The 25,465-nt window shown below is 51.4% G+C and overlaps 1 protein-coding gene across 1 annotated transcript in view; it reads right to left on the bottom strand.

Moving 5' to 3' along the window:
- Positions 1–1,571: 1,571 nt before the first annotated feature.
- PPP2R1A (protein phosphatase 2 scaffold subunit Aalpha) overlaps positions 1,572–25,465 on the bottom strand; it is a 95,447-nt gene continuing 71,553 nt past the window's right edge. The window contains exons 13-15 of the mRNA XM_075329054.1: positions 6,846–6,988; positions 6,098–6,189; positions 1,572–2,427 (exon numbers count right to left, since the gene is read on the bottom strand). Of these exons, the coding sequence (XP_075185169.1) occupies positions 2,411–2,427; positions 6,098–6,189; positions 6,846–6,988 (252 nt within the window). The 3' untranslated portion in view covers positions 1,572–2,410. The remainder of the gene's footprint in view (positions 2,428–6,097; positions 6,190–6,845; positions 6,989–25,465) is intronic.

Raw genomic sequence — 25,465 nt, 5'->3', positions numbered from 1 at the left:
GAAGCTATACACCCAATTGTCTGGGTCTCCCAATGGAGCGACAAAGAAAAGTTTAGTAAACTATTTATACAAATAGCATTTACACTTCAATATTTCATCCAAGTCACAAACTGCAAACACTGAAGTCAAAATGGTCGACAGATGTGGATTCCTTTACTACTGCAGAGTCATGCACACAAGCTAATAATAAGATCAAAGTGGATACATATACAAAAAAAAAAAAAAAAAAAAAAAAAAAACACCCCAAAAAACAACCCTTTTGATGAGCCTCCGCCTGATGTCCAGATGCAATTCTTTTACTCTGGCTGCAAGAATGATTACATATGGTTTTAATCACACGCAGAAGCCAAGCAATCTAGGAGCTGAAGAGGTCATCACAAGCAGAAGCCAAGCAATCTAGGAGCTGGAGAGGTCATCACAAGCAGAAGCCAAGTAATCTAGGAGCTGGAGAGGTCATCACAAGCAGAAGCCAAGTAATCTAGGAGCTGGAGAGGTCATCACAAGCAGAAGCCAAGTAATCTAGGAGCTGGAGAGGTCATCACACGCAGAAGCCAAGTAATCTAGGAGCTGGAGAGGTCATCACAAGCAGAAGCCAAGTAATCTAGGAGCTGGAGAGTTCATCACACGCAGAAGCCAAGTAATCTAGGAGCTGGAGAGGTCATCACAAGCAGAAGCCAAGTAATCTAGGAGCTGGAGAGGTCATCACAAGCAGAAGCCAAGTAATCTAGGAGCTGGAGAGTTCATCACACGCAGAAGCCAAGTAATCTAGGAGCTGGAGAGGTCATCACAAGCAGAAGCCAAGTAATCTAGGAGCTGGAGAGGTCATCACACGCAGAAGCCAAGTAATCTAGGAGCTGGAGAGTTCATCACACGCAGAAGCCAAGTAATCTAGGAGCTGGAGAGGTCATCACAAGCAGAAGCCAAGTAATCTAGGAGCTGGAGAGGTCATCACAAGCAGAAGCCAAGTAATCTAGGAGCTGGAGAGTTCATCACAAGCAGAAGCCAAGTAATCTAGGAGCTGAAGGGTACATCACACGCAGAAGCCAAGTAATCTAGGAGCTGAAGAGTACATCACAAGCAGAAGCCAAGTAATACAGGAGCTGAAGAGTACATCACACGCAGAAGCCAAGTAATCTAGGAGTTGGAGAGGTCATCACAAGCAGAAGCCAAGTAATGTAGGAGCTGAAGAGTTCACGTTTTCTTCTCAGTAGTTTCTTTCATCTTCAGAGCACAACGCTCCCATCTTCCATCTTTTTACTTGCCGGAGATGGCGACAGTCCGATCCTGATGAACGACAGTTCAGACCAGCAATACGGCTGCGGAAGCATCAATTCAAAAGTGCTGGGACAGAATTCGAGAGCCACATACAAGCGTGTCCTCCTTACTTAGGAATCCCACCAACAATCGACAGAGGTGGAACAAGCAGTACACCATACAATTAAAAATCCCTCTATTCTTGAGATTTTTATGAAGAAAACTGTAAAGCTGCTTGCTGGCCAAGACGAGTCGACTCCCCCCTTCCTTTTTTAAAAATTGCTGCCGATACAATTATGAAAAAAAACAGAGACCTCTGGAAACAAATAGTTGTATAATTTATTAAATGTGACTTTACAAATCAAGGCAGCTCAAATCCATGAACGCTCGTCGACGTTACAGACCGTGACCCTCAACAGCGTTGCGCCGTCTTGGATGGAATCTCCTCTTTTCCCCCCTCCTTTAATCTCGGACCTTTTACGAAAACCTTCCCCCCCATTTACTGTTACGATGTCAGATACAAGTGAAAACGAAAAAACGATATTACATTTTTATTCCAGGACAAGAATAGCAGCTTGAATGCAGGTGGTCTATGTCGATATAGTGTTGTCAGACGGAAGGATAAAGCGGTAGGCAGCTCCATTGAAACGTTACGTCCGTGTATGGCGCCCCTTTGTCGGGGGAGATGATCTCTGCGCCGACAAGGAGGGAACCCAATCGATATGTCCACGATGTTGAAACAATAAACAGCATAGTATAGGAATAATTGCAATTACCTGAAAGCAGAAATTCACAAAAAAATAAAAAATACTTAGAAAAGCTGCCGTGTCTTCTTCCTGGTACACCTCAATAGAAACAAAGCACCCGATATGAACATTATGATCCCCTTCGGAGTCTTTTTTTTTGGACAGAGTAATAGCATATTAAAGAGTTAAAAGCCACAGCCACTAACAATTCATCGGAAGTATTGTCCAGCGTAATGAGAAGAGAAAGAAAGAATAGTAGAGATCCAGGAGGCTGCGGGAGAGACCGAACACCACCGGGTAAGGACTGGACCAAGGGAGGGTACGATGTGGCGTCATGGGCACAAGTGTGAGTGGAAATCGTGCAGAAAAAAAAAATTAGAGTCACCGTTGGCTTCTGAAAATGGGTAATCTCACGCCAGAGCCAGCACTGAAAAGAAAAAGAAGAAATGAGAGGAAGAAAGCTTAACCTATAGCAAAACATAAGAAATACCAAGCCTGAAGATCAATATCGACTCTAAGGGAACCAGTCACCTACGGAGCGGTCCGATGGGACTTTGTGGTCTCAGGCCAGCGCCTCCTCTATCCTTGAGGTCGCCGTCCTTCTTGCTTCGTGTGAATGACGTAGAACGTCATCGTTCGCAAGGATAGAGGAGGTGCCCTTCATTGCGCTTCTGCGTACGTCTCTCCGCCATGACGACGGCAGACCGTATTTACAGTATTGCTCTACCCTCAAGCTGGCAGAGAGAAGAAGTGCGAAGGAGAACAACGGAGGACACGGTGTGGATAAGGTAGGACACGAAGCAGGAAGGATGGCGATTGTGACGACATGGACTGTCAGTGCCTAGCATGGGTTAAATTTCTTAAAATTCAGCCAGACATGAAGATAGTTTGTTTATAGACGAGAGATAAGCCCCTCATTGCTTCTACAAGACTCTAAAAAGGTACCGTCACACTAAGCAACATCTCTGCTGAGGCACAACTTGCTAGCGATGTTGCTGTGTGTGACATCCAGCAACAACCCGGCCCCTGCTGTGAGGTCGTTGGTTGTTGCTGAATGTCCTGGGCCATTTTTAAGTTGTTGCTCTCCCGCTGTGAAGCGCACATCGCTGTGTGTGACAGCGAGACAGCAACAACTAAATGTGCAGGCAGCAGGAGCCGGCTTCTGCGGACGCTGGTAACCATGGTAAACAGCGGGTAACCAAGAAGCTCTTACCTTGGTTACCCGATATTTACCTTAGTTACCAGCGTCCGCCGCTCTCAGTGCCGGCTCCCTGCACACGTAGCTGGAGTACACATCGGGGTAGTTAACCCGATGTGTACTGTGGCTAGGAGTGCAGGGAACAGGAGCCGGCACTGACAGCTGAGAGCGGCGGACGCTGGTAACGAAGGTAAATATCGGGTAACCAAGGGAAGGGCTTCTTGGTTACCCGATGTTTACCGTGGTTACCAGCATAACTGCTGCCTGCTCACGTAGCAGAGTACACATCAGGTAATTAACCCGATGTGTACTGTGGCTAGGAGTGCAGGGAGCCAGTGCTACGCGGTGCGTGCTGGTAACCAAGGTAAATATCGGGTTGGTTACCCGATATTTACCTTAGTTACCAAGCGCAGCATCGCTTCCACGCGTCGCTGCTGGCTGGGGGCTGGTCACTGGTTGCTGGTGAGATCTGCCTGTGTGACAGCTCACCAGCAACCAGTGTAGCGACGCTCCAGCGATCCCTGCCAGGTCAGGTTGCTGGTGGGATCGCTGGAGCGTCGCTTAGTGTGACATCTCACCAGTGACCTCCTAGCAACTTACCAGCGATCCCTATCAGGTTGTATCGTTGTTGGGATCGCTGGTAAGTTGTTTAGTGTGACTGGGCCTTTAGGCGTCTAGTGTTAAAGTTATTGTTGACTCATGTAATTGCCTTAGCCAGTGAAGGTCAGACACCCTGATAAATCAATTATCCAAACTTCTCATTGTATTACTAAAAGAATTGCTAGATGTGATGTTTAACAACTTTCCAGCGATCCGAGAACATAACGATAAGACCTGATGAGGATCGCTGGTAAGTCGCTACATGGTCACTGGTGAGATGTCAAACAGTCAGCTCTTACCAACGATGCAGCGACTGTAGCGACCGGTATAACGATCTCGGCTGTACGCGTCTGAGCTCCGAGTCGTCAATGAGGTCGTTGGTAAGGTGTCAAAACACACCGATGCATCCTGCCCAGCAGGACCGCGAAATGCTCCAGGACATTCCGACACGACCAGCGATCTCACAGCAGGGGCCTGGTCACTGGTATGTGTCAAACATAGCGAGGTCGTTGCTGCGTCACAGAATCTGTGACTTAGCAGCGATCTCGTTTTGTGAGACGGTACCTTAACTTAGCTGTCTCTCCCTTGCCTCTGGATATTTTGTATATGCCTTGAAAGTAGCCAATAAGAGCCCAGCCTTATCCTCCAATCGTGAAGACCCCAATAGTCTGAATGGAGAGCTCAGGGGTATAAGGAGGAGGACTGCCCATTGCCCAGAGAGACTCTTGCGACATGATACCAATCTAGGACCTGCGGATCCGATTGGCAAGCCATAACCTGGATTATAACACTACATGGACTTCAGCATTGAATGCAAGGATTCGGCTTTGATACCAAGGACTACCTAAGGAAGGAATCCAGCTTGGGACAATCCAGTCACCGGACTACAGGCTCACACAGCTTCCTAAATCCGGCGTTATTCCTTTCTCGGTGGGTGCCCGCCGAAAGCGGGGTGCTGCTAGTTTGGCGCAAGTAGCCCTGGAAGCTCTGAGGCACGGACATCCTAATCCCTGGCGAGCCTGGTGTGTTTTGCCGGTTATGTGCTATGTGCCGTTAATTGTTTGGGGATCCAATAAAGTCTTAATATTGTGATTCCCTCACCCTGTGGTGTCTGAGTAGTGTTCCACCCACGGTTAAGGAGGCCGTGGGTTTAGTTGGGATGAGCCCTGGGCCATGCTGTCTTTCTAAAGGCGGCTGGGCCAGCGGACGAGAGCACCCACTGAGCCCCGTGTCTCCACAGCGATCACAAGGATAGAGGAACCGCCAGGTCAAGATTATTGATGCCTAATGGACCGGACTGCCCCACAGGTGAGTAGGAGACAAGTTCCCTTTAATGAGCCTCGCCATATGACTTCGAATAAGAAGCCAAACCAGACACTTAATTTGCAAATGTGTTGTGGTTTTTTTTGGCCCTCATCAGTGCAAAGCAGGAGGCCTGGTTTGACAGTGTATTTAGTGGTGGACCTTTTTCCTTTCGGAGAGCACTAAGGCTGCGTTTTTTATGGCGTTTTTGGTCAGAAAACTGCATGACTTTGCTTCCTCAGCAAAGTCTATGAGTTTTCATTTTTGCTGTCCGCACCGTGCTTTTTTTTTTTTAGCTGCGTTTGTGTAAAAAAAAAAACAAAAAACGCAACGTCAATTTTCTGCATTTTTCCACCCATACAATGCATTGGAAAAACAGCAAAATGCAGTGAACAAAAACGCAGCCGAAAATGCAGAAAAACGCAGCAAAAAATGCATGAGTTTTTAAAGCGCTGCTTTTTTTGTGGCCAAAAACGCTGCACCTTTGTGGTCACAAAAAAGGCAACGTGTGCACATAGCCTAAAGGTGGCGTAAGGAGAATTATTGCCCATGCAATGCTTTTCTAGTAAATTAAATCTGTAAATACAGTGACCAGAGGAGCATCGCATGGCATATACGTCCCCTTATTTTTGGATTGGCTCTGTGGACAAGAAGAAACGTCCCCTCCATTAGACCTACTGCAAAGTTAAACAACACAAAAAGAAAATACTAAAAATATTGCAAGAGTTGTGGCAGGATAATAATAATAATAATAATAATAATAATAATAATAATAATAAAAATAAAAATAATAAAAATAATAAATATAATAAAAATAAAAATAATAAAAATATTTTTTTTTTTACATCATTGTAAAATCAGTGCATTCTTTTGGCCTGAAAATGCCATTGTGTACACAGACCCCTATGGACAAAGAAAAAAAAAAAAAATCCAGGAATTGGAAAGGAAAACAAAGTTCTCATGTGGCAAAAGCTGCAGTTTTGCGTCCTGCTCGTACCTGTGAGTGCTTCCTGTGCAAAGTATTTCACATCGACGTCTTGGTCTTGTGTCAACTTCTCCAAAACTGGCTTCACGTCATTCTGCAAGATGCTACAAAGAAGCAAAGGAGTATGAAACATTAATGACGCAGATACATGGAGAGGATCGGTGGAGATTGTGGGAGCGTTTGCTGGTGTCTGAATATCACTTTAATCCCTATCGATTCCAACAGGGCCATGATGACAGCAGATTATACCCCAATCACCCCAAATCTGAGGATGTCTGCCGGGAGCTCAAGCGTCGCCGTCTCATCATATTTAAAGAATAAAAAAAGGCTTCTGGGACAGTCTTTGCACCTGGGGTGTACCCCACAATTAAAATCAGGAAGTTAATCTTGTATTGGTCTTGCAAATATAGTTTGTTGGCAAAATCTACGCAACAGTCACTGGGTGTAGGTAACAAGGGATCGGGTTTGTCTAGACTTCCAAACTATATTTTTGTATGACAAAAGGGATATTCCAGCCAAAAGTATTCACCCCCCCCAGCCCCCGACCCACTGGGAAGGGGATCGATTCTCAATTATTCATTATTCCCACTGACTGCCAGAAAGAGACCCTCAATCACAAGAACAGGGACAAAAAAAGGATAAGAGTAGTAGTATAAAAAAAAACAAAACGCCAAAGAGTAAAGGAGCCTCCACATTGACATGGTTGATCTTTATCATTGCACATGGCTTGTTTCTCTGACCCGGCTAGCCATCTTATTACCTGTTGTCCAGGGTAGGTCCTATTTTCTGCAAAGACTTGGCCACATTAAACCGCACGTTGGCCACGGCGTCCCCGGCCATCCGGACCACCGTGGGCAGCATGTGCTTGGTGGTGATTTCTTGTCCACAAACTTCTGACAAAACCTGGAGTCCAAAAATATATAAATATAAACAAATGGTGGGGGTCCTCATAGGCACATTTTTTTTTTCAAGGATTATCTATATATATATAATTGCCTTAGTCTGTCTGTCTGTCTGTCATGCTCCAAAATGGTGTCCTTACGGTGACACAAAGCCGATTGGCCGCTGGGCTCGCCATGGCCCCGCCCCCCCCACACTGATTGGCCGCTCGCCCAGGCTGCGCCCCCACACGGATTGGCCAGCCGCTCGCCCAGGCTCCGCCCCCCCCCGATTGGCCTCTCGCCCCGGCACCCTGCAGGCATTGGCAACTCGGCCACGCCACGCCCTGCCCCCCTCACGTAATGCACGCTAGCCCCCGCGCATTCCCCGAACCGACACGGTGACGGAGCCACGACTCACAGGTGAGAACTGTACCCCCGGGAGCCCACATCAGCGTACGCCGCAAACCCAGCCGACACATACTCTCGCATTGCTGGGCCTGCCCGGCGTATGCTGGTGTGGGCTCCCGTGCGACGAGATACGCTGGTAACCATGCTAGCATAGTTACCAGCGCATCAAGGTCCTGCAGCGGCGTAACATACACACACGCACAGACATAACAGACACACATCAGATCACACTCACTCTCACACACACCTCACACACACATCACATCGCATCCAAACACTCACAACATCCTGGGATATCGCTTGCTTCTCTGCGCCGATACTGTGCTGTGAGCTTCCAGGACCTGCCGGAGGATCACATGGCCAGAAGCATGTGGTATCTCCGGATGTTGTGAGTGTGAGCGCGTATGTGCAATATCGTCAGTGTGTGTGTGAGAGTATGCGATCGGGTGTGTGTGAGTGTGTGTGTGCGTGAGTGTATGCGATCGGGTGTGTGTGTGCGTGTGAGTGTATGCGATCGGATCTGTGAGTGTCGGCAGAGGAGCACGGCGTGCTGGAGGAGGCTGGGAGGAGAGAGGCTGATCCTGGGAAAGGCTGGGAGGGGGAGGGGGGAGGCTGAGAGAAGAGAGGCTGGGGGAGGCTGAGGCTGGGGTAGGCTGGAAGGAGAGAGGCTGATGCTGGGGACAGAAAGAAGGGAATTTTGTTACTTACCGTAAATTCCTTTTCTTCTAGCTCCTATTGGGAGACCCAGACGATTGGGGTGTATAGTAACGAATAACGTTTGGAACACCATTCTAAGTCTGAACTGGGTGCAAAAAACCTAAATAAACATCACTATGGGGAGATAAGGTATGCACACCAGTGACTATGTAAGGGGAATACATGGAATAGCAGAAACTGCTGTGTGAATACTGACTTGAAAAATCCAATAGCTATATGAAGAGTGAAAATGTGAAAAATGGAATCTGCATTACTGCCATGAACATATGAATCAAGAGAAATTTAGCTACTGAATTGATCAATGCAATAGAGCCCCAACACTACGCCAAAGTATTTCTCTACGTTGGGGTCCCTAGCTTGTGTGTGTCCTCTCATGCAGTTAAAAAACTTACCGTGTATGGGAAGCTGAGACCCAAGCTATTTATGCGTATTATATGGATTGGCAATAGGTGTGGTGGGGAGGGTTCACAAACGAAAAACTACTAACAATAACGAATAACGTTTGGAACACCATTCTAAGTCTGAACTGGGTGCAAAAAACCTAATATTATTGTTAGTAGTTTTTCGTTTGTGAACCCTCCCCACCACACCTATTGCCAATCCATATAATACGCATAAATAGCTTGGGTCTCAGCTTCCCATACACGGTAAGTTTTTTAACTGCATGAGAGGACACACACAAGCTAGGGACCCCAACGTAGAGAAATACTTTGGCGTAGTGTTGGGGCTCTATTGCATTGATCAATTCAGTAGCTAAATTTCTCTTGATTCATATGTTCATGGCAGTAATGCAGATTCCATTTTTCACATTTTCACTCTTCATATAGCTATTGGATTTTTCAAGTCAGTATTCACACAGCAGTTTCTGCTATTCCATGTATTCCCCTTACATAGTCACTGGTGTGCATACCTTATCTCCCCATAGTGATTGGGGTGTATAGCACTGCCTCCGGAGGCCACACAAAGCATTACACTAAAAAGTGTAAGGCCCCTCCCCTTCTGGCTATACACCCCCAGTGGGATCACTGGCTCACCAGTTTTAGTGCAAAAGCAAGAAGGAGGAAAGCCAAGAACTGGTTTAAACAAATTCACTCCGAAGTAACGTCGGAGAACTGAAAACCGTTCAACATGAACAACATGTGTACCCGAAAAACAACCAAAAATCCCGAAGGACAACAGGGCGGGTGCTGGGTCTCCCAATAGGAGCTAGAAGAAAAGGAATTTACGGTAAGTAACAAAATTCCCTTCTTCTTCGGCGCTCCATTGGGAGACCCAGACGATTGGGACGTCCAAAAGCTGTCCCTGGGTGGGTAAAGAATACCTCATGTTAGAGCTGCGAAGACAGCCCTCCCCTACGGGGAGGCAACTGCCGCCTGCAGGACTCTTCTACCTAGGCTGGCGTCCGCCGAAGCATAGGTATGCACCTGATAATGTTTGGTGAAAGTGTGCAGACTCGACCAGGTAGCTGCCTGGCACACCTGTTGAGCCGTAGCCTGGTGTCGTAATGCCCAGGACGCACCCACGGCTCTGGTAGAATGGGCCTTCAGCCCTGATGGAAACGGAAGCCCAGCAGAACGGTAGGCTTCAAGAATTGGTTCTTTGATCCATCGAGCCAGGGTGGCCTTAGAAGCCTGCGACCCTTTGCGCTTACCAGCGACAAGGACAAAGAGTGCATCCGAACGGCGCAGGGGCGCCGTGCGGGAAATGTAGATTCTGAGTGCTCTCACCAGATCTAACAAATGTAAATCCTTCTCATACCGATGAACTGCATGAGGACAAAAAGAAGGCAAAGAGATATCCTGATTAAGATGAAAAGAGGATACCACCTTCGGGAGAAACTCCTGAATGGGTCGCAGCACTACCTTGTCCTGGTGGAAGACCAGGAAGGGAGCCTTGGATGACAGCGCTGCTAGCTCAGACACTCTCCGAAGAGATGTGATCGCTACCAGAAAAGCCACTTTCTGTGATAGTCTAGAAAGTGAAACCTCCCTCAGAGGCTCGAAGGGCGGCTTCTGGAGGGCAACTAGTACCCTGTTCAGATCCCATGGATCTAACGGCCGCTTGTACGGGGGTACGATGTGACAAACCCCCTGCAGGAACGTGCGTACCTTAGAAAGTCGTGCTAGACGCTTCTGAAAAAAGACGGATAGCGCCGAGACTTGCCCTTTAAGGGAGCCGAGCGACAAACCTTTTTCTAACCCAGATTGCAGGAAAGAAAGAAATGTAGGCAATGCAAATGGCCAGGGAGACACTCCCTGAGCAGAGCACCAGGATAAGAATATCCTCCACGTTCTGTGGTAGATCTTAGCGGACGTGGGCTTCCTAGCCTGTCTCATGGTGGCAACGACCCCTTGGGATAATCCTGAAGACGCTAGGATCCAGGACTCAATGGCCACACAGTCAGGTTCAGGGCCGCAGAATTCCGATGGAAAAACGGCCCTTGGGACAGCAAGTCTGGTCGGTCTGGTAGTGCCCACGGTTGGCCGACCGTGAGATGCCACAGATCCGGATACCACGCCCTCCTTGGCCAGTCTGGGGCGACGAGTATGACGCGGCTGCAGTCGGATCTGATCTTGCGTAGCACTCTGGGCAAGAGTGCCAGAGGTGGAAACACATAAGGGAGCCGGAACTGCGACCAATCTTGCACTAAGGCGTCTGCCGCCAGAGCTCTGTGATCGCGAGACCGTGCCATGAAGGTTGGGACCTTGTTGTTGTGCCGGGACGCCATTAGGTCGACGTCCGGCCTTCCCCAGCGGCGACAGATTTCCTGAAACACGTCCGGGTGAAGGGACCATTCCCCTGCGTCCATGCCCTGGCGACTGAGGAAGTCTGCTTCCCAGTTTTCTACGCCGGGGATGTGAACTGCGGATATGGTGGAGGCCGTGGCTTCCACCCACATCAGAATCCGCCGGACTTCCTGGAAGGCTTGCCGACTGCGTGTCCCCCCTTGGTGGTTGATGTATGCCACCGCTGTGGAGTTGTCCGACTGAATTCGGATCTGCCTTCCTTCCAGCCACTGCTGGAAGGCTAGTAGGGCAAGATACACTGCTCTGATTTCCAGAACATTGATCTGAAGGGTGGACTCCTGCTGGGTCCACGTACCCTGAGCCCTGTGGTGGAGAAAAACTGCTCCCCACCCTGACAGACTCGCGTCTGTCGTGACCACCGCCCAGGACGGTGGTAGGAAGGATCTTCCCTGTGATAATGAGGTGGGAAGAAGCCACCACTGCAGAGAGTCCTTGGCCGTCTGGGAAAGGGAGACTTTCCTGTCCAGGGATGTTGACTTCCCGTCCCATTGGCGGAGAATGTCCCATTGAAGTGGGCGCAGATGAAACTGCGCAAACGGAACCGCCTCCATTGCCGCCACCATCTTCCCGAGGAAGTGCATGAGGCGTCTTAAGGAGTGCGACTGACTTTGAGTGACCGCTGCTTGTCCAGCGGAAGCTTCACTATCGCTGAGAGAGTATGAAACTCCATGCCAAGATACGTCAGTGATTGGGTCGGTAACAGAGTTGACTTTGAGAAGTTGATGATCCACCCGAACGTCTGGAGAGTCTCCAGTGCAACATTCAGGCTGAGTTGGCATGCCTCCTGAGAGGGTGCCTTGACAAGTAGATCGTCCAAGTAAGGGATCACAGAGTGTCCCTGAGAGTGCAAGACTGCTACCACTGCCGCCATGACCTTGGTGAACACCCGTGGGACTGTCGCCAGACCAAATGGCAGAGCTACGAACTGAAGATGGTCGTCTCCTATCACGAAGCGTAGAAAGCGTTGGTGCTCTGTAGCAATCGGCACGTGGAGATAAGCATCTTTGATGTCTATTGATGCTAGGAAATCTCCTTGAGACATTGAGGCAATGACTGAGCGGAGGGATTCCATCCGAAACCGCCTGGCGTTCACATGCTTGTTGAGCAGTTTTAGGTCCAGAACAGGACGGAATGAGCCGTCCTTTTTTGGCACCACAAAGAGATTGGAGTAAAAACCTTGTCCTTGTTCCCGAAGAGGAACAGGGACCACCACTCCTTCTGCTCTTAGAGAATGCACCGCCTGCAGAAGGGCATCTGCTCGGTCGGGATGTGGGGAAGTTCTGAAGAACCGAGGCGGAGGACGAGAACTGAACTCTATCCTGTACCCGTGAGACAAAATGTCTGTTACCCACCGGTCTTTGACCTGTGGCAGCCAAATGTCGCAAAAGCGGGAGAGCCTGCCACCGACCGAGGATGCGGAGGGAGGCAGCCGAAAGTCATGAGGCAGCCGCCTTGGAAGCGGTACCTCCGGTTGCTTTCTTGGGGCGTGAGTGAGTCCGCCAGGAATCAGAGCTCCTTTGCTCTTTCTGAGTCCCTTTGGACGAGGAGAATTGGGGCTTGCCCGAGCCTCGAAAGGACCGAAACTTTGACTGCCACTTCCTCTGTTGAGGTTTGCTTGATCTGGGCTGGGGTAAGGAAGAGTCCTTACCTTTGGACTGTTTAATGATTTCCGCCAATTGCTCACCAAACAGTCTGTCTCCAGATAATGGCAAGCTGGTTAAACATTTTTTAGAAGCAGAATCTGCTTTCCATTCTTTTAACCACAAGGCTCTGCGCAAAACTACAGAGTTGGCGGATGCCATTGAGGTACGGCTCGTAGAGTCTAGTACCGCATTGATAGCGTAGGTCGCAAACGCAGTCATTTGCGTAGTTAAGGACGCCACTTGCGGCACTGCTGGACTTAAGAAAGAGTCCACCTGTGCCAGACCAGCTGAAATAGCTTGGAGCGCCCACACGGCCGCGAATGCTGGAGCAAACGACGCGCCAATAGCTTCATAGACAGATTTCAACCAAAGGTCCATCTGTCTGTCATTGGCATCTTTAAGTGAAGCCCCATCCTCCACTGCAACTATGGATCTAGCTGCAAGCCTGGATATTGGAGGGTCCACTTTTGGACACTGGGTCCAGCGTTTGACCACGTCAGGGGGAAAGGGATAACGTGTATCCTTCAGACGTTTGGAAAAACGCTTGTCCGGATAAGCATGGTGTTTCTGGATTGATTCTCTGAAGTCAGAGTGGTCCAGAAAAGTACTCAATTTACGCTTGGGATACAGGAAATGGAATTTCTCCTGCTGGGCAGCTGCCTCCTCTGCTGAAGGGGCTGGGGGAGAAATATCCAACAGCCTATTGATGGCCGCTATAAGGTCATTTACCATGGCGTCACCATCTGGCGTATCCAAATTGAGTGCGGTGTCAGGACCAGACTCCTGATCACCCACCTCTGTCTCATCATATAGAGACCCTTCTCGCTGAGACCCTGACCCGCGTGATGACGTGGAGGGTCTCTCCCAGCGAGCTCGCTTAGGCGGCCTGGGACTGTCATCAGAGTCAGAGCCCTCAGCCTGTGATGCCTGGGACCCCCTTGAAGTACGGATTAGTTCCAACTGAGGGGGACCGGGGAACATGGACACAGCAGTGTCCATGGTCTGAGCAACTGGCCTGGACTGCAAGGTCTCCAGGATTTTTGTCATAGTCACAGACATTTTATCAGCAAAGACTGCAAATTCTGTCCCCGTCACCGGGGCAGGGTTCACAGGCGTCTCTGCCTGGGCTACCACCACCATAGGCTCTGGCTGACGAAGTGCCACTGGGACTGAACATTGCACACAATGAGAGTCGTTGGAGCCTGCTGGTAGATTAGCCCCACATGCTGTACAAGAAGTGTATACAGCCCGTGCCTTGGCACCCTTGCGTTTTGTGGATGACATGTTGCTGTCTCCTCAGAGCAATATAGGGGTATACAGCCAAGAAGCGACCGTACAGTGCAGTATATATATATATATCTGGTACAGGAAAAAGTACACCAATACAACACTGTGGCACTAGTGGGGCCAGCACTAATGTGCTGCTTACCGCCCGCTAAACGCGGGTGTGTGGTCGCCAGAAATCCCTAGTCTGGGTCTCCCAGAGCCTGTGTCCGTCCTCCAGCCAGACTGCATGCAGGAATGGCTGCCGGCGTCCTGTGGAGGGGGGGGCGGGCCCTGGGCGTGCTCAGACCAAAAGCGGGAAACCTGCGTCCCACTGTGCCTAGTGAGAGGGCTGGAGCATGTAAATAAGGCTCCAGCCCTCGGCGCTGACGATTGCACAGCGTCTGTCCCATTCCCTGATTGACAGGGAGGGGGCGGGAACGAAGCGGAGCTAGGCCGCAAAAGCCGGGGACTAAATTTATAAGCGCCGCCGCCGTAAAAGCGCGGTCGGCGCTAAGTCCCCGGCGCACTACAAGTCCCAGCCGCGCCGCCGCTCCGAGAGTGGCCGGCGCGGTAGTTCCCAGCACATGAAGTCACACAGCTAAGCTGCTGTGACTCAAACCCCAGCGTGCAGCGCTACTGTCCCCGGCGCACTAACACACCCAGCAAGTCTGGCGTGTGCGTGCCTGTCTGTACGGGGACACAGAGTACCTGAAAGTTGCAGGGCCTTGTCCCTGAACGGTACCCAGCTCCGTATCCAGCAGGTTCACTGGGTCTGTGGATGGAGCCCGGCCTCAGGGCTTGGGGGCCGGTAAGATCCCACTTCCTCAGAGCCCCTCAGGGGGATGGGGAAGGAAAACAGCATGTGGGCTCCAGCCTCTGTACCCGCAATGGGTACCTCAACCTTACAAACCACAAGTGGGGTAAGAAGGGAGCATGCTGGGGGCCCCATATGGGCCCTCTTTTCTTCCATCCGACATAGTCAGCAGCTACTGCTGACTAAACAGTGGAGCTATGCGTGGATGTCTGACCTCCTTCGCACAAAGCAGAAAACTGGTGAGCCAGTGATCCCACTGGGGGTGTATAGCCAGAAGGGGAGGGGCCTTACACTTTTTAGTGTAATGCTTTGTGTGGCATCCGGAGGCAGTGCTATACACCCCAATCGTCTGGGTCTCCCAATGGAGCGCCGAAGAAAGGCTGATGCTGGGAGGAGAGAGGCTGATCCTGGGGAAGGCTGGGAGGGGGAGGGGGGAGGCTGAGAGAAGAGAGGCTGTGGGAGGCTGAGGCTCGGGTAGGCTGGAAGGAGAGAGGCTGATGCTGCGGGCAGAGAGGCTGATGCTGGTGCAGCATGGCGGATGGAGCACGTTTGGGAGTGCGCAGCATAGAGGATGGACCACGTTTGGGAGTACGCAGCATGGCGGATGGAGCACGTTTGGGAGTGCGCAGCATGGCGAATGGAGCACGTTTGGGAGTGCGCAGCATGGCGAATGGAGCACGTTTGGGAGTGCGCAGCATGGCGAATGGAGCACGTTTGGGAGTGCGCAGCATGGCGGATTGAGCACGTTTGGGAGTGCGCAGCATAGGGGATGGAGCACGATGGGGAATGCGCAGCATAGGGGATGGAGCACGATGGGAGGTGCGCAGCATGGGGGATGGAGCACGATGGGAGGTGCGCAGCATGGGGGATGGAGCACGATGGGAGGTGCGCAGCATGGGGGATGGGGCACGATGGGAGGTGCACACCTCCCCCCAACACACACACGCACACCACACACACACACCACACACACACACCACACACACACACCACACACACACACCACACACACACACCACACACACCCACCCACACACCCACCCACACACCCACCCACACACCCACCCACACACCCACCCACACACCCACCCACACACCCACCCACACACCCACCCACACACCCACCCACACACCCACACACACACCCACACACCCACACACCCACACACCCACACACCCACACACCCACCCACCCACACACACACCCACACACCCACACACACACCCACACACACACCCACACACACACCCACACACACACCCACACACACACCCACACACACACCCACACACACACCCACACACACACCCACACACACACCCACACACACACACACACACACACACACACACTGGGAACCACAGAACCACAAACACCGCCCTACACAGACACCCACACACAGTCAACGCCACACACACACACACACACACACACACTCGACACACAAACACCGCGGCATACATAAATATACGCACATACCGCACAACACACACATTGCACAAAACATACCTCCCCCCAAAACACACCACACACACACACACAAACCGTGCAACACACACACAACTCTACAGACAGCGCTCCACAAACAACGCAACACACGCAACACACATACTACTCCGCTCTCACCCCCCGCCACACCCAGACAACACCCAGAACATGTACAGCCCCTACACAAACACTTAGCAACTACACACAACAACATCTATATCTATATCTATATATCTATATCTATATCTATATCTATATCTATATATAACAAAAATTATACATTAACTACACAAATTCTAGAATACCCGATGCTTTAGAATCGGGCAACCTTCTAGTATACATGTAGTCACTCAAGAATTTGAGTTAAAGCTTCACCCCACACACACTCCTCTCCCCCTTTGCCCTCTATCAGACAAGGGGTGTTCTTTGAAGAAGGGAATTTTGTTACTTACCGTAAATTCCTTTTCTTCTAGCTCTTATTGGGAGACCCAGACGATTGGGGTATAGCTACTGCCCTCCGGAGGCCACACAAAGCACTACACTAAAAAGTGCAAGGCCCCTCCCCTTCTGGCTATACCCCCCCCGTGGTATCACGGGTTCTCCAGTTTTAGTGCCAAAGCAAGAAGGAGGAAGCCAATAACTGGTTTAAACAAATTAACTCCGAATAACATCGGAGAACTGAAAAACCGTTCAACATGAACAACATGTGTACCCGCAAACAACAAAAAAATCCCGAAGGACAACAGGGCGGGTGCTGGGTCTCCCAATAAGAGCTAGAAGAAAAGGAATTTACGGTAAGTAACAAAATTCACTTCTTCAGCGCTCTATTGGGAGACCCAGACGATTGGGACGTCCAAAAGCTGTCCCTGGGTGGGTAAAGAGATACCTCATGTTAGAGCTGCAAAACAGCCCTCCCCTACGGGGATGTCACTGCCGCCTGCAGGGACTCTTCTACCTAAGCTGGCATCCGCCGAAGCATAGGTATGCACCTGATAATGTTTGGTGAAAGTGTGCAGACTCGACCAGGTAGCTGCCTGGCACACCTGTTGAGCCGAAGCCTGGTGTCGTAATGCCCAGGACGCACCCACGGCTCTGGTTGAGTGGGCTTTTAGCCCTGAAGGAACCGGAAGCCCCGCAGAACGGTAGGCCTCTAGAATTGGTTCTTTGATCCATCGAGCCAGGGTGGCTTTAGAAGCCTGCAACCCCTTGCGCGGACCAGCGACAAGGACAAAAAGTGCATCGGAACGGCGCATGGGCGCCGTGCGGGAAATGTAGATTCTGAGTGCTCTCACCAGATCCAGCAAACGTAAGTCCTTTTCATACCGGTGAACCAGATGAGGACAAAAGGAAGGCAAGGATATATCCTGATTAAGATGAAACGAGGAGACGACCTTAGGGAGAAACTCCGGAATGGGGCGCAGCACTACCTTGTCCTGGTGGAACACCAGGAAGGGAGCCTTGGATGACAGAGCTGCCAGCTCCGACACTCGCCGAAGCGATGTGATCGCAACAAGAAACGCCACTTTCTGTGACAGGCGAGAAAAGGAAACTTCCTTCAGAGGCTCGAAAGGCGGCTTCTGGAGAGCAACTAGTACCCTGTTCAGATCCCATGGATCTAACAGGCCGCTTGTACGGGGGCACAATATGACAGACCCCCTGCAGGAACGTGCGCACCTTAGGAAGACGTGCTAGACGCTTCTGAAAAAACACGGATAGTGCCGATACTTGCCCTTTAAGGGAGCTGAGCGACAAGCCCTTTTCTAACCCCGATTGCAGGAAAGAAAGAAAAGTGGGCAATGCAAATGGCCAGGGAGACACTCCCTGAGCGGAACACCAGGATAAGAAAATCTTCCACGTTCTGTGGTAGATCTTAGCAGAAGTCGACTTTCTAGCCTGTCTCATTGTGGCCACAACTCCTTGGGATAATCCTGCAGACGCTAGGATCCAGGACTCAATGGCCACACAGTCAGGTTCAGGGCCGCAGAATTCTGATGGAAAAACGGCCCTTGGAACAGTAAGTCTGGTCGGTCTGGCAGTGACCACGGTCGACCGACCGTGAGATGCCACAGATCCGGATACCACGATCTCCTCGGCCAGTCTGGGGCGACGAGTATGACGCGGCTGCAATCGGATCTGATCTTGCGTAACACTCTGGGCAAGAGTGCCAGAGGTGGGAAGACGTATGGGGGCCGGAACCGCGACCAATCTTGAACTAATGCGTCTGCCGCCAAAGCTCTTTGATCGCGCGACCTCGCCATGAATGCCGGGACCTTGTTGTTGTGCCGGGACGCCATTAGGTCGACGTCCGGCACTCCCCATCGGCGACAGATTTCCTGAAACACGTCCGGGTGAAGGGACCACTCCCCTGCGTCCATGCCCTGGCGACTGAGGAAGTCTGCTTCCCAATTTTCTACGCCTGGGATGTGAACCGCGGATATGGTGGATGCTGTGTCCTCCACCCACATTAGAATGCGCCGGACTTCTTGGAATGCTTGCCGACTGCGCGTCCCTCCTTGGTGGTTGATGTATGCCACCGCTGTGGAGTTGTCCGACTGGATTCGGATCTGCTTTCCTTCCAGCCACTGTTGGAAGGCCAGTAGGGCAAGATACACTGCCCTGATTTCCAGAACATTGATCTGAAGGGTGGACTCCTGCGGAGTCCACGTCCCCTGGGCCCTGTGGTGGAGAAACACTGCTCCCCACCCTGACAGACTCGCATCTGTCGTGACCACTGCCCAGGATGGGGGCAGGAAGGATCTTCCCTGAGACAATGAGGTGGGAAGGAGCCACCATTGTAGAGAGTCCTTGGCCGTCTGGGAAAGAGAGACTTTCCTGTCCAGGGACGTTGACTTCCCGTCCCATTGGCGGAGAATGTCCCATTGAAGTGGGCGCAGATGAAACTGCGCAAAGGGAACTGCTTCCATGGCTGCCACCATCTTCCCGAGGAAGTGCATGAGGCGCCGTAAGGGGTGCGACTGGCCTTGAAGGAGGGATTGCACCCCTGTCTGTAGGGACCGCTGCTTGTTCAGCGGAAGCTTCACTCTCGCTGCTCGAGTATGAAACTCCATGCCAAGATACGTTAGCGACTGTGACGGTGACAGATTCGACTTTGGAAAGTTGATGATCCATCCGAACGTCTGTAGAGTCTCCAGCGTAGCCTGTAGACTGAGTTGGCATGCCTCTTGAGAGGGTGCCTTGACAAGTAGATCGCCTAGGTAAGGGATCACCGAGTGTCCCTGAGAGTGCAAGACTGCTACCACCGCCGCCATGACCTTGGTGAAGACCCGGGGGGCTGTCGCCAGACCGAATGGCAGAGCTACGAACTGAAGATGGTCGTTTCCTATCACAAAACGTAGAAAACGTTGATGTTCTGTAGCAATTGGCACGTGGAGATAAGCATCTTTGATGTCTATTGAGGCAAGGAAGTCTCCTTGAGACATTGAGGCAACGACAGAGCGGAGGGTTTCCATCCGGAACCGTCTGGCGTGCACATGTTTGTTGAGCAGCTTTAGATCCAGAACAGGACGGAACGAGCCGTCCTTTTTTGGAACCACAAAGAGATTGGAGTAAAACCCTCGCCCTTGTTCCTGAGGCGGTACAGGAACCACTACTCCTTCCGCTCTTAGGGAGTCTACCGCCTGCAGCAGGGCATCTGCTCGGTCTGGATGTGGGAAGGTTCTGAAGAACCGAGCTGGAGGACGAGAACTGAACTCGATTCTGTACCCGCGAGACAAAATGTTTGTCACCCACCGGTCTTTGACCTGTGACATCCAAATGTCGGAAAAGCGGGAGAGCCTGCCCCCGACCGGAGATGCGGAGGGGGGGGGGCTGGAAGTCATGAGGTAGCCGCTTTGGAAGCGGTTCCTCCATTTGCTTTCTTGGGGCGTGCGTGAGCCCGCCAGGAATCTGAGACTCTTTGCGTCCTCTGAGTCCCTTTGGACGAGGAGAATAGTGTCTTGCCCGAACCTCGAAAGGACTGAAACCTCTGCTGCCATTTTTTCTGCTGAGGTTTGCTTGATCTGGGCTGGGGTAAGGAAGAGTCTTTACCCTTGGACTGTTTAATGATGTCAGCCAATGGCTCGCCAAACAGTCTATCTCTAGATGAAGGCAAGCTGGTTAAACATTTTTTGGAACCAGCATCTGCTTTCCAGTCCTTTAACCACAAGGCTCTGCGCAAAACTACCGAATCGGCGGACGCCATTGAGGTGCGGCTGGTAGATTCTAGGACCGCATTGATAGCGTAAGACGCAAACGCAGACATCTGCGAGGTAAGGGACGCCACTTGCGGCACCGCTGGATGTATGATAGCATCCACTTTTGCTAACCCAGCTGAAATAGCTTGGAGTGCCCATACGGCTGCGAATGCTGGAGCAAACGACGCGCCGATAGCTTCATAGACAGATTTTAACCAAAGGTCCATCTGTCTGTCATTGGCATCCTTAAGTGAAGCGCCATCCTCCACTGCAACTATGGATCTAGCTGCAAGTTTGGAAATCGGGGGGTCTACTTTTGGACACTGGGTCCAGCGCTTGACCACATCAGGGGGGAAAGGAAAACGTGTATCCTTAGAACGTTTAGAGAAACGCCTTTCTGGATGAGCGTCGTGTTTCTGGATTGACTCTCTGAAGTCAGAGTGATCCAAGAAAGCACTCAATTTACGCTTGGGATAGAGGAAACGAAACTTCTCCTGCTCTGCAGCTGCCTCCTCTGCAGAAGGAGCTGGGGGAGAAATATCCAACAGTCTATTGATGGCTGAGATAAGCTCGTTTACCATGGCGTCCCCATCCGGGGTATCCAGATTGAGAGGGATTCCAGGATAAGACTCCTGATCACTCTCTTCAGACGCATCACAGGGCGACTGATTGCGCTGAGACCCTGAGCAGTGTGATGACGTTGAGGGTCTTTCCCAGCGAGCTCGCTTAGGGTGGCTGGGGCCATCATCTGAGTCATAATACTCAACCTGGGAAGCCGGGGACCCCCTTGCAGTCTGGATTAATTCCAACTGAGGGGGATTAGAGGACAGAGACCTCGCCGTGTCCATAGACTGAGCCCCAGTCATGGATTGCAAAGTTTCAAGGATTTTTGCCATAGTCACAGACATTCCATCAGCAAAAACTGCAAAGTCTGTCCCTGACACCGGGGCAGGACTTACAAGCGTCTCAGCCTGGGTCACTACCCCTCCGGACTCCGGCTGGCGAAGCAGCACCGGATCTGAGCATTGCACACAATGGGGGTCTTTGGAACCTGCTGGTAGAGCAGCCCCACATGCAGCACACGCAGTGTACACAGCCCTAGCCTTGGCAGCCTTGCGTTTTGTGGATGACATGTTGCTGCTTCCTCAGAGCGATCTGGGTATCCAGCCAGGAAGCGACCTCACAGTGCAAGAAATAAATAAATATATATATCTGGTGACACAGTACACCAATACACACTGAGGCACTAGAGGGGCCAGCTGAAATGCCGCTTACCGCCCGCTTAAGAGCGGGTGTGTGGTCGCCAAAAGCCCCCTAGTCCAGGTCTCCCAGAGCCTTGCGTCCTTCCTCCAGCCAGACTGCATGTAATGGCTGCCGGCGTCCTGGGAGAGGAGGGGGGGCGGGCCCTGGGCGTTCCTGACTAAGAGCGGGAAGCCTGCTTCCCTCTGTGCCTAGTGAGAGGGCTGGAGCATGTAAATCAGGCTCCAGCCCTCGTCGCTGCTGCGAAACAGCGTCTCTCCCCTACCCTGATTGACAGGGTGGGGGCGGGAACGAAGCGGAGCTAGGCCGCAAAAGCCGGGGACTGGATTTATAAACGCCGCCGCCGTAAAAGCGCGGTCGGCGTGTCCCCGGCGCACTACAAGTCACAGCAGCCCCGCCGGTCCAGTGGGGATCGGCGCTGCGTTCCCACAACACAAAGTCCCCCAGTAAACTGTAGGAACACTAACTCCAACGTTACGGTCCCCGGCGCACTACAACACCCAGCCAGCCCGGAGTGTGTCTGTGCCTGCCGGGGACACAGAGTACCTGTATGATGCAGGGCCATGTCCCTGATTGTACTCCTGCTCCATATCCATCAGGTTCAACTGGGTCTGTGGATGGAGCCCGGCGTCAGAGCTTAGAGGCCGGCAGGATCCCACTTCCACAGAGCCCTACAAGGGGATGTGGAAGGAAAACAGCATGTGGGGCTCCAGCCCCTGTACCAGCAATAGGTACCTCAACCTTACAACACCATCCACGGGTGAGAAGGGAGCATGCTGGGGGCCCTATATGGGCCCTCTTTTCTTCCATCCGAAATAGTCAGCAGCTACTGCTGACTAAAATCTGTGGAGCTATGCGTGGATGTCTGACCTCCTTCGCACAAAGCTTGAAAACTGGAGAACCCGTGATACCACGGGGGGGGTATAGCCAGAAGGGGAGGGGCCTTGCACTTTAGTGTAGTGCTTTGTGTGGCCTCCGGAGGGCAGTAGCTATACCCCAATCGTCTGGGTCTCCCAATAGAGCGCTGAAGAAAGAGGTTTTGATTAATGATGAGCGAGTTTTGACGTCCTCAGATTCGCAATATTCGTAACGAGTACTGTGTAATACTCGTGTACGCGTTCTGAGTAGCGTGTGCAATGCAAGTATTAGGCTACTTTCACACTTGCGTTGAACAGCATCCGTTGCGTTGCGTTGTGAGACAGATGCAACGGATCGTACAAAACAACGGAAAGCTTTTTTTTTTTATTATTTTTTCTTCTTTACAGTTTTACCGGCAGCAGACTATTGTGACCGCTCAGCTGAGAGCTCTCAATACCCGGCTGCCGGGCGCTCAGCTGATTGCTCTCACATGCCGGCTGCCGGGCGCTCAGCTGATCGCTCTCAATACCCGGCCGCCGGGCGCTCAGCTGATCGCTCTCAATACCAAGCCGCCGGGCGCTCAGCTGATCGCTCTCAATACCCGGCTGCCGGGCGCTCAGCTGAGAGCTCTCAATACCCGGCCGCCGGGTGCTCAGCTGAACGTTCAGCCACCAAGAAACAAAATATAGTTTGTGATTAAAAAAAAAAAACAAAAAAAAAAACAAAACAACCATGCGCAGCGAAAACTAAAGGTTTCCGCCGCTCAAAAAAAAAAAAAAAAAAAAAAAAAAAGTTCCATGCTGCGTTCCTTCCGCCCGACGCAGCGTCAAAATAACGACGCTGCGTCGTCCAGCGCGTCCATACAAGTCTATGGAGAATAGCGCAGTGCGTTAACGGACTGCGCTATTCTCCATAGTGACGGACTCCGCTGAACGCAAGTGTGAAAGCACCCTTAGACACTGCTCGTTACAAGTATCATGTATCCGGGTATTTCGAAACTTGCTCATTATTCGTTTTGATGCATTTTATTTCCCTAGCAAAACAAAGAAGGGAATTTTGTTTACTTACCGTAAATTCCTTTTCTTCTAGCTCCAATTGGGAGACCCAGACAATTGGGTGTATAGCTTCTGCCTCCGGAGGCCACGCAAAGTATTACACTTAAAAGTGTAAAGCCCCTCCCCTTCTGCCTATACACCCCCCGTGCATCACGGGCTCCTCAGTTTTGGTGCAAAAGCAGGAAGGAGGAAAGTTATAAATTGGTTTAAAGTAAATTCAATCCGAAGGAATTTCGGAGAACTGAAACCATTCAACATGAACAACATGTGTACACAAAGAACAACAGCCCGAAGGGAACAGGGGCGGGTGCTGGGTCTCCCAATTGGAGCTAGAAGAAAAGGAATTTACGGTAAGTAAACAAAATTCCCTTCTTCTTTGTCGCTCCATTGGGAGACCCAGACAATTGGGACGTCCAAAAGCAGTCCCTGGGTGGGTAAAATAATACCTCGTAATAGAGCCGTAAAACGGCCCTTTCCTACAGGTGGGCAACCGCCGCCTGAAGGACTTGCCTACCTAGGCTGGCATCCGCCGAAGCATAGGTATGCACTTGATAGTGTTTCGTGAAAGTGTGCAGGCTCGACCAGGTAGCCGCCTGACACACCTGCTGAGCCGTAGCCTGGTGCCCAAAGCCCAGGACGCACCCACGGCTCTGGTAGAATGGGCTTTCAGCCCTGAGGGAACCGGAAGCCCAGAAGATCGGTAAGCTTCGAGAATTGGTTCCTTGATCCACCGAGCCAGGGTTGATTTGGAAGCCTGTGACCCTTTACGCTGGCCAGCGACAAGGACAAAGAGTGCATCCGAGCGGCGCAGGGGCGCCGTACGAGAAATGTAGAGTCTGAGTGCTCTCACCAGATCTAACAAGTGCAAGTCCTTTTCACACTGGTGAACTGGATGAGGACAAAAAGAGGGTAAGGAGATATCCTGATTGAGATGAAAGGGGGATACCACCTTAGGGAGAAATTCCGGAACCGGACGCAGAACCACCTTGTCCTGGTGAAACACCAGGAAAGGGGCTTTGCATGACAGCGCTGCTAGCTCAGACACTCTCCGAAGTGATGTGACTGCTACTAGGAAGGCCACTTTCTGCGAAAGGCGTGAGAGAGGAATATCCCTCATTGGCTCGAAAGGTGGTTTCTGAAGAACCGTCAGCACCCTGTTCAGATCCCAGGGTTCTAACGGCCGCTTGTAAGGAGGGACTATGTGACAAACCCCCTGCAGGAACGTGCGTACCTGTGGAAGTCTGGCCAGGCGCTTCTGAAAAAAACAGAGAGCGCTGAGACTTGTCCCTTAAGAGAGCCGAGCGACAACCCTTTTTTCAATCCGGATTGAAGGAAGGAAAGAAAAGTGGGCAAGGCAAATGGCCAGGGAGAAAAACCCTGATCAGAGCACCAAGATAGGAATATCCTCCACGTCCTGTGGTAGATCTTGGCGGACGTTGGTTTCCTAGCCTGTCTCATAGTGGCAATGACCTCTTGAGATAACCCTGAAGACGCTAGGATCCAGGACTCAATGGCCACACAGTCAGGTTGAGGGCCGCAGAATTCAGATGGAAAAACGGCCCTTGAGACAGCAAGTCTGGTCGGTCTGGTAGTGCCCATGGTTGGCCCACCGTGAGATGCCACAGATCCGGGTACCACGACCTCCTCGGCCAGTCTGGAGCGACGAGTATGGAGCGGCGGCAGTCGGACCTGATCTTGCGTAACACTCTGGGCAACAGTGCCAGAGGAGGAAACACATAAGGGAGTTGAAACTGCGACCAATCCTGAACTAAGGCGTCTGCCGCCAGAGCTCTGTGATCTTGAGACCGTGCCATGAATGTTGGGACCTTGTTGTTGTGCCGGGACGCCATTAGGTCGACGTCCGGCATCCCCCAGCGGCAACAGATCTCCTGAAACACGTCCGGGTGAAGGGACCATTCCCCTGCGTCCATGCCCTGGCGACTGAGAAAGTCTGCTTCCCAGTTTTCTACGCCCGGGATGTGAACTGCG

This window comes from Anomaloglossus baeobatrachus, chromosome 11 (assembly GCF_048569485.1).
Source record: "Anomaloglossus baeobatrachus isolate aAnoBae1 chromosome 11, aAnoBae1.hap1, whole genome shotgun sequence".
In the NCBI taxonomy this organism is placed as follows: Eukaryota; Metazoa; Chordata; class Amphibia; order Anura; family Aromobatidae; genus Anomaloglossus; species Anomaloglossus baeobatrachus.
This window is presented reverse-complemented; position numbering and strand designations above follow the sequence as displayed.